Source organism: Podarcis cretensis, assembly GCF_951804945.1.
Source record: "Podarcis cretensis genome assembly, chromosome: Z".
NCBI lineage: Eukaryota > Metazoa > Chordata > Lepidosauria > Squamata > Lacertidae > Podarcis > Podarcis cretensis.
Window position 1 is genome coordinate 40,203,123 of NC_137184.1, and position 9,796 is coordinate 40,212,918.

Here is a 9,796-nt window from a genome sequence, read left to right on the forward strand (position 1 = left end):
CCGGAAGTGTAGGTGCAGGTTTCGTTCAGAGCTAAGGTAGCCCTATGGGCCTTTGTAGAAAAGTCCTGAAACCCTAAACGCACTTCCTCGCGAGCAAGCGCAGCTGGCATAGGAGGCTAGGAGGGGCCCGATCCCCTCCTCCTCCTCCTCCGTTGCCATGCCCAAGGTAGTGTCCCGCTCCGTGGTTTGCTCCGACACCCGCGACCGGGAGGAATACGACGACGGCGAGAAGCCCCTGCACGTCTATTACTGCCTGTGCGGGCAGATGGTGCTGGTCCTGGGTGAGCATAGAGAACCAGGGCAGGGGCGGCCCCGATCCCGCAGGCAGCGTTTCTCTTCTTCTCTTCCTCTATTTCAATCCCACGCCTTCCACCTACCCGGGGCTCTGGGTTTAGCCGGCGCGGTTCTTTCCCGCGACGACCCTGCGAGGTAGGCTAGGCAAAGACAGGCAGGCTTAAATTTCAGCGATGCTGCTGTGTCCACGGCCGCTGACTTTCTTCTTCTCCACCCCCACCAAGGGGTTCCGGGATCTGCAGTTTGTTCAAGGCGCTGCCGTCGGGTGGGGATGGGGGGTGAGCAAGAACCTCAATATTTGGATTGATTTGGGCGCCGCTGAAACATCTCGCGAGGCCTGTTCCCCTCTTAGTTCTATAATCATATATTTACTTCGCTCGTACACACCGACCTTCATCCAGAGATCACAGGGCGGTTCACGACATAAAAAAGCAAAATATGGACCCAGGAATGGTTTGGTAAATATACCCCCCCCACCAGGAGGCAGACCCTGTTTTCTGCTTTCATGCCCCAATAAATCATAGAGTCTTGGACCCCTGAGGTTAATCTAGTCTAATCCCCTGCAGTGCAGGAATCTTTCGCCCAACATGGGGCTTGAACCCACAACCCTGATGTTAAGAGTCTCATGCTCCACCAACTGAGCTGTCCCAGGGGCTGGGTGGTCGTCTGTCATGGATGCTTTAGTTGAGATTTCCTAATTGCAGAGGGTTGGACTAGATGACCCTCGGGCTCCCCTTCCAACTCAGCGGTTCTGCGTGTTCAATCTCTGTCCCTGTGTATACAAATAGTCAGTCTGTTTGTTTATAGTTATTCACATGTAAAGTTCAGCAGCTGAACTAATAAAAACATGTACTCTTTCATACAAACACTTGTACATTTGCAGAGATACATTGCTCACATTCGGTGTGAACAGGCCTATTTGTTCTATGGGGGTGGGACCTTTCTATCTGTATTTTCTACACCACAAGCAATTTTATACACTTCTCTTTTATTGTTCATTGAGTTCAGTGGGACTTAGGTCGCCTAGGAGCTATATATTTAAAGCAGTATCATGCCATTTTAAACAGTCGTATTTCCCCAAGGAATCCTGGAAACTGTAGTTTCCCAAAGGTACTGAGTTGTTAGGAGACACCTATTCCCCTCACAGTACTACAGTTCCCATAATGGTTTAATAATGAATCCCTCTTCCCAGGGAATTGGGAATTGTAGCTCTGGGAGGGCCTCCTAACAACCCACAGCATCTGCAACAATGTTCTGCCTTCACTGTTGGGTAAACATTTGCGTGTTTTTAAAAATAATAATAAAAAAATTGTGGGGAAAGGAATAATAAAGACCTGCTTTATAACATGCTGTGAGGGTGAAAGTACATTTTAAATATATGGAAATTTGTATTTTCTTCCCAGTTAGTTTACTAAAAACAGATGACCCCAGGGGCCTTTAACAGGACAGAATTTTGTCCTTATGTGGTGAAAAACTACCCCTAGTCTCTGTGTTTCTGCAGATTGTCAGCTGGAGAAGCTGCCCATGAGACCTCGAGACAGGGCCCGGGTGATTGATGCGGCCAAACATGCCCACAAATTCTGCAACACCGAAGAGGAGGAAAACGTTTATCTCCGCAGGTAGGAAAATCCAGCCTCTTCCACAAAGTCGCTGTGCAAGCATAATGCTTAATCACCCTTGTGGTTCCTGGGCTGCCATTTTTTATTCTACTAGCCTGCATATGGACAGAACAGAACTGAAAATGGTTTACTCAGAAGTTGGGTGTCCTTGCTAAAGGTTTGTTTTCTTACTTGTACAAACCTTGGGGTTCTCCCTTGGCTGCTGATACCTCCTTACTTTGTGTAGATGGGGCTATTATAATTACAGAAAGATTGACACTGGAGGAATCAGTTCGCTGTTAATATATAGCAGGAGGGAGGAATGTTTTTCACCCCAAGCCAGTGATCTTCTTTCTTGCTATCGTTAGGGTTTTGTGTTCAGTTCTTCAGCGCAGAGTATGTGTGGTTAGGGTCTTCTGTTCATACAGTCAACACTATCTCTCTTCCTCCCCCAGGCCGGAAGGCATTGAACGGCAGTACAGAAAAAAGTGTGGAAAGTGAGTATAACGTTATAGGTATTTTGGGAATTTTAGCAGTGTCTTATTTACAATTTTATTTGTAAACTGCTTGGAAAGTTCTTCGATCAAGCATTATATGAAACTCCTAAATAATTAATTAAAATATTATTTGTACACACATACATACAGGTACACTCTCACGCTCTCACACACAAAAAGGGAGAGAGAGATTCAAGCTTTTATAACTTTGTCACAACTGGAGCAATACCTGACCAGCCAATGTAATTCTATTTAAGGTCCAATGAATTAGCAGATCATTCATTCTTTTTATTTTCTTTTTCTCCCCATCCCCCTACTTGTTAGGTGTGGACTTCTTCTCTTCTACCAGCACCAGCAGAAGAACGCCCCAGTAACATTCATTGTTGATGGTGCTGTGGTCAAATTTGGACAGGGCTTTGGAAAAACGAACATATACACCCAGAAGCAAGAGCCACCCAAGAAGGTAGGGACGTGGATTTTGTAGAATCATGGCTGCTTCCATGCTGAGGGCTCAAAACTGAGACTGTGGCTCTGAGTGCCTGGCTGTTGCTCAGCTTGAACAGTAGGAGATGGCTGTGGCCTTCAAGCTTAGGGTTGGCAACCTTCTGGGGACAGCATACTAGCGGTGGGCAGGACCAGAGGGCAGGACCAGAGGCAACAAATGTGAACAGTAGGCTCATTTCTATGCACACTTGCAAATCCCCCTCTTTTCTCTATCCAGGCAATCAAGAAGTATGATCAGAGTTCAAATATACTTTCTAGTGAAGCAAAAATGCTCAAGGAGGGCTGGTGAGGGCTGTGTAATCTGGGGAGAATTCCAAGGTCCAGACAGAAGCACCTGGAGGACAGTCAGCTTCTGTTCTCATGCTGTGAGACTTCACATGATGTAAACAGCACCTGCTGTTTCCTGCCAGCGTGGCAACTGGTGGGGGCTGAAATCCCAACACAGAGATGACCCGTGCCTGGGCTAGGCGGCCCTTTGTTCTTCTCTAGTTCCACCAAAAGGGAATTAATTTCTCTTCCTGTTACTGCTACTGCCTCTAATTCACAGCACCAGAACAGCCTCTTCTAATTAGAGGATAGTTGCTTCTACATATTCTAAGCAATGGATGAGGATGAGGAATATGTGGCCCTTCAAATGCTGCTGGACTACAAATACCATAATCCCTGAGTGCTAGTCATGCTGGCTAGGGCAGATAGGAGCTTGGAGTCCAGCAATATAGGCAAGGCTCCAGGTTCCTTGCCACTGTTCTAAGCCCCAAGCTGATGCACACTTAATTAAAAATATACATGCCTTTGTTTTCAAGGTGATGATGACCAAACGGACGAAAGACATGGGCAAATTCAGTTCGGTCACAGTCTCCACCATTGATGAAGAGGAGGAGGAGATTGAAGCGGTGAGTTTTCTCTCTCCTTCCCTGTAGTAGTAGGCGAAATCTAGGCTGCCTTTCCGTAGCCATCTTTTGGCCAGCTAGTTCAGATCAGTGTGTGAGCTGGCCTCTGCGGTTGCTGGCCCTGTAAATTTCCCTTTCGGGAAGAGCTCCAGTATGGTTAACTGGTTAGAATGTAGGATTATTATTATTTGTGGAAGACAAAAATGTGTTTTATGTTTGAATCAGATGTTTAGACAGGGACTTCTTCATATGTCATTTGCAACTACAAGGACACAATGAGTAAATCTGGTTGCAAAGTCAACAGGGAAAGAGCCAAGGAGAACAGAAAATGCATGCATCAGTAGAGCGGAACAGACTGTCCCCCAAAACACTCGCACTACACTTGCGCTACACTGATATTGCTGATGTTGCTCATCCCCATCCCAGAGTCAGTGCCACCGCCCAGGCCGTCACAGCTTTTGGACTCCTTCCTTACTATATCAAACACAGAGTCCACTAGCTTGGCTCCCTCTGTTCAGTGGCCCTCGGTATAGTTGTTTAGAGCACCACTGTGGCCAAAGACAAAGCCGTCAGGTCAAAAAGTCCAGACCTGACTTGAGTCCATTGCGCCAGGTTCCAAGTCAACAAGGATTGCATGGGATACGTACTTGTTACCAGATGCTTCATTGTAGTAAAGGTAAAAGGTAAAGGACCCTGGACAGTTTAGTCCAGTCAAAGGTGACTATGGAGTTGTGGCGCTCATATCGCTTTCAGGCCAAGGAAGCCGGCGTTTGTCCACAGACAGCTTTCCAGATCATGTGGCCAGCAGGACTAAACCGCTTCTGGTGTAATGGTACACCATGACGGAACCCAGAGCGCATGGAAACACCGTTTACCTTCCTGCCGCAGCAGTACCTATTTATCTACTTGCACTAACGTGCTTTTGTAGTGCTAGGTTGGCAGGAGCTGGGGCAGAGCAACGGGAGCTCATCCCGTTGCAGGGAACCGAACCACCAACCTTCTGATCGGCAAGCCCAAGTGGTTTAGACCACAGCGCCCCCCATTGTAGTATTCACTGATCCTCTCTAGCTGCAGGTTTCTTTCTCTGTGGTAGTCTTCTGTGGGGCCAATGCCCTGCTTGTTGCTGACTACCTCCCAGAAGTTCACGCCAATTGGTTGCTGCACCTGCACACATGGTGATGGCTTTATTCAAGGCTGGCCTCCTCTTACTGGCCGTTTCTGTCTCTGGTACACCCACCAGCTCTGGCAGCTAGCAACAGGGAGTGCCTCTGCAAAGATTTTGGCCAGGGAGAACTGCTTTTGAAACCTCCCACTCTGCCACAAAGCTTAACATGTCGGCATGGATGTGCTGCTGCCTCTTAGTCTCAGCTGCCTCTGAGGGGTAGAGAAAAGAGGCACCATGAATACATACCGTGCATGTCATACATCCTTGCAAATAAGCCTGCAACAGTGTCCTGAAAGACTACTAGCCTATGTTTCCATGCTGGCTGCAGAGAAAGGGAAGCTGTTGCAGGTGCAACTGCCAGCAAAGTGGGCTGAAGTCCAGGTACTAGCCCCACTCCTTTGCCTCAGAGGACAGCAGTGGGAGCTGTTGCCTGGCATTAGCAAAGTGACTTAAATAACCCAGATGGCCTCCAGAGAAAAAAGTCTTGATAAACACGTTACTGAGGAAACTGAGCAAAAACAGTGCATACTCCAAGGAGAAAGGAATAGGGAGGTTTTGTCTTTCCTTCACTGATGCCTTGTACATAGCTGGGAGACATTCAACTAAACATGCAGAGGAAAAGCTCCCTCAGAACTACACAGCCAATCAGGCCCCTTTCAACCTCTGTGAAGATCATGCCACTCTGTCTGGTTGCTAAGCAGTAGTTTTACCTGTCCTCCTCTTGGCTGGTTGCTTTAACAATAACAGAATTAACCCTTGTTGCAAACTGAATGAACCCTGCTTTGCACTCCCAACACCTAGTAGGCAGAGACCAAAAGGAAACAGCAGGGGAAGGCCAAGGATGAGGTCCGGAAATACCAAGTGCATCATGATATTTCTCTTCCTGATGCCACTGAGCTTTTCACTGTGATAGCTTTATGCAAGCTGCTCCAAGAGCCTCTTGGATAGAAAGAGTGACATAAGCACTATAAATTAATGCCAATCTCTTGCGAAAGAAACTGCCTTCCACTGAGTGGGCTGCCAGAAGAGTAACAAGGCGAACAATCCCTCCACCATGAAGCCCACTTATTCTCATGCACAGAATTCTTGGTTGCCTATGGCAAGGAGGCGAGCTGTTTAATATAAGGCTGGTGTCATACTATATACACATGAAAGCCACTTTGCAGCTGGTGAGGAAGGGTAAGGAAGCATCTCTTGAAGAGCCACAAGCCCATGGATCTATTCTTAACATAGATCAGTGAGCAAAAAATAGAAATAGATATCACTGAATCATAGAGTTGGAAGGGACCCAGGGGTCATCCAGTCCAACCCCCTCCAGTGCAGGAATCTCAGGTAAAGCATCCACAACAGATGGTCATCCAACCTCTGCTTAAAAACCTCCAAGGAAGGAGATTCCACAACCTCCCAAGGGAGACTGTTCCACCATCTTAGGCTGCTCTCTGCAGAGGGTGGTTTCTCATAGGCTGAGCATTCAAGTCTCATCCTCTGTAGCCTTCAAATGGTACAGCCAAACAAAAGCTGTACCACGTTATGCTGCTGAGTAAACATTCTTTAGTATGGATTAGGGAGGGAGTTGGAAAGGACCCGGAGGGTATATGTATCAGCATCCAAGGGAAATCAAGGTACCAGAAAGGGATTGTGAAGTTAGCAGTTGAGGAGTTTAAATACCTTCCCAAAATAGATGGTGGGGTAGGGAAAAAAGTGTAATGCCACTTCCTTAACCTGCAATGTCTTTTTAATGATTTTTTCTGGTGCAGAGTACTACTAAGTGTTGGACTTTGTGTTAACTTCCCTAACTCTCGTGTGTTTTTCCAGCGAGAAATTGCTGATTCGTATGCACAGAACGCCAAGGTGATTGAGAAGCAGCTGGAGCGGAAGGGCATGAGCAAGAGAAGGCTGCAGGAGCTGGTGCGTTGTTTTCTCTCTCTCTCTCTCTCTCTCTCTCTCTCTCTCTCTCTCTCTCTCCCCTCTCTCTCTCTCTCTCTCTCTCTCTCTCTCCCTCTCCCTCTCTCTCTCTCTCTCTCTCTCCTTCCTTCCTTCCCATTTCATGGATGGGCTAGATGCAATCATTTTCTTTATATGCTGGTAAGATTCAGCTCACTGGCTACTTTCAGACAATCACATTTTAGCTTAGGGCTTATCCACACTTACCTTTTTCTGCTTTTCTCAGTAATGACCCACAATTTAAAGCTCCACATGCAAGCAAACACACACCCTGCTTTGGGGGGTTTTCTGGCTCCAGAACTTTCCATGTGAAAAACTGCTCTTTAAAGCTCAATTGGAGCAAACGTCAATCCATGGAAAACCCAAATTGACGTTTGCTCCGATTCAGCTTTAAAGAGCAGTTTTTTCTGGGGGAAACATTGGGCAAAAGGAAAAATAAGATGCTCAGACACGGAGCGTTAAAGCGTGGACATGTGCCTGGAAAGTGCAGGGCAAAAGGTAAGAGGGGATAATCCCTTAGTTAGCTAAGACAGGAACAAGCCTTCTGACTGCACAAGTGAGATAACTGTTAGAATCCCTCCCAGTCCAGACTCAGGGGTGGGGAAACATTTCCAACCAGCAGACTGGATCCTGAGGTAACCACCGCCATGTCACAATGGCATCAGGTGACCCAGCGTTCTTTTGTAGTGTGGCTTGAGTTGAAGTCATTTCCTACAAAGGAAGTTCCCTGTTGATTTAAGCAGGGCTTGAAATCATCACTAATCTGCTAATAGATACTGGCTTCCAGCAGGGGTCCAGCTGCAGCACAGAATTCTGCATTAGCAAGTTGTCCTGTTCCAGTGCTGTTAAAGACATTGTCCTAGTCTAGGCAGAAAAAAGGAAACTACAGTTAATTGAATATTTCCTGATATATTCTCTCCTTCTGCACAGGGATGAGTGATGGGTCTGTGTGTGCTCCTACAAAGCTTATTAAGCTGAGATATAGTCATCCAAATAAGCACATTTTCCCTCTTTTAACATCACATCTTACAAGTGCAGACAGGCATGATGAACTCTACAGATATTTTTGTGCCACCAGTATGTTGCGAAGCATTTGTTCTAGAAAGGCACTGAACTGTTTTATCAAGAAAGGTCTGGAATAATGCCATCCTGCAGCTAGCTGTCTGGGCTGGGTAATATTCAGACCATTACAGCAGGTTTAGGGAAACCTGTTTCATCTCAAGGGCCAGTGAGTGGGGGCATGGGCGTGTCTGGGGGGAGTTCTGAGACCTAGATAGAGAGGCGTGAAATATCTGGAATTGCTCGTGGTATATCCAGGCATGGCAGTATGTCAGATCGTGAAGAAATGTGATTAGTGGCCAGTGAAGTGCATATTCAGGAACTCAATATATTATTGATCTAAGGATACTTGGTTAAGCTGCTGAGGAACTTGCTATTCCCTGGAATACAATTTGAAAACTAGCAAAGCAGGAGGTATCATTCCTCTAGTCTTTTGTCTGTGTTTCTGAAGCACCAACATAGTAATTAACACTGGATTTAGGGATATTCCAAGAATATTTAATAAAATTTTACCCTTTAATTTTTTTAAAATTTTGTTTTAATCAGGCTGAGCTGGAAGCGAAGAAGGCCAAAATGAAAGGAACTCTTATTGATAACCAGTTCAAATAAGGAGCATCGATATAGAGGACTAGCCAAGAAATGTCATTTAGGAAGCAGGGACAGGGGGAAACACAATACCCCTTCGTCCTTTTTTAATCTGCCCTATGAAATCACTAATTTGCTTTGTTGATTCTACCATGGAAGATGGAACTGCTCCATTGTTTTTATGGATTTTGCATTTTATTCTGCACACCATGTTTTTAATGTATTTGGAAACTTTTTGAGTTATACTTCCATTGAATTTTACTTCCATTGAATTTTACTTCCATTGAATTTTACTTCCATTGAATTTTACTTCCATTGAATTTTACTTCTTCCACTGCAGAGCTGAGAGGTATTAGTTTGCCTCTGTTATGCAGTGTTTTTAAATTTTTATAATTTTCATATGTACGTAGAAATTTTACATATTGTAAGCATTGTGTTGCTGAGGCGGAAACAATGTGTACAGAGAAATAAATCCCTAACAAGTTGTTTTTATGTGGCTTATCATTTCCCACCCACCCATGTCTCTTGACATAAAGTTAAATTTCTTTATTACATGTGTTTTCCACCATTCCTTGGAGAGATCAGAGGGGATAATCTGGAGCTCTCGTGCAGTCTTCCACCCAGATATTGATCACACTAAAAGCCATACTACAGGTGGCATCAAATGTGACATGACATTTATCGTGCAGGTTTTAAAAATGCATGGGGAGGGAATTCAACCATTTCCCCTCCGTTACCACAATATTTGCTTTGGGGGAAATCTCCCTGTCATGCAAATGGGGAATTCCCCTTTCACCCCAAAGCAAATAACAGTGCAATGCTGCAATAGTGGAAGAAAAGGGTAAAAGCCCTTCTCTATACCTCCTTTGATCCTCCCCTCTATAGCTGCTTCAATCTATCTTTTTAGGGGAGGGAAAAAGAGAAACCGTGCAGGTCAGATGCCCTCCGGATTTGGGGAGCTCAATTTCCATCAGCCCCAACCAGCATGGCTAGTGGTCAAGGAAGATGGGAGTTGTAGTCTAGGAACGGCACCCTGGTGTAATAGAGGTGGAGATGCAGTGTTTCTCAGGAGCTTTTGTATAAAATCCAAGTTTTCATTAAGCAAGAGAGAGTGATTTTGTTGTAGTAGTAACGATGTTTGGCCTGCTGGGGGCCTCAAACTACAGCACAGTGCTGGCAAAATCCAAACCAAATAGCCAAGCCAAGCAGGAAGTGATTGGGTTCACCTAGGTTGTTAACTAGGAACCAATCAAAAGTTTG

General features: G+C 45.6%; 1 protein-coding gene across 1 annotated transcript; it reads left to right on the forward strand.

Moving 5' to 3' along the window:
* The first annotated feature begins 35 nt into the window (after positions 1 to 35).
* STEEP1 (STING1 ER exit protein 1) lies at positions 36 to 9,021 on the forward strand. The gene is made up of 7 exons (XM_079962943.1): positions 36 to 281; positions 1,796 to 1,913; positions 2,348 to 2,389; positions 2,714 to 2,852; positions 3,697 to 3,786; positions 6,764 to 6,856; positions 8,498 to 9,021. Exons 1-7 carry the CDS (start codon positions 158 to 160, stop codon positions 8,558 to 8,560), a joined length of 669 nt encoding a protein of 222 aa, XP_079819069.1. The 5' UTR covers positions 36 to 157; the 3' UTR covers positions 8,561 to 9,021.
* Positions 9,022 to 9,796: the final 775 nt, after the last annotated feature.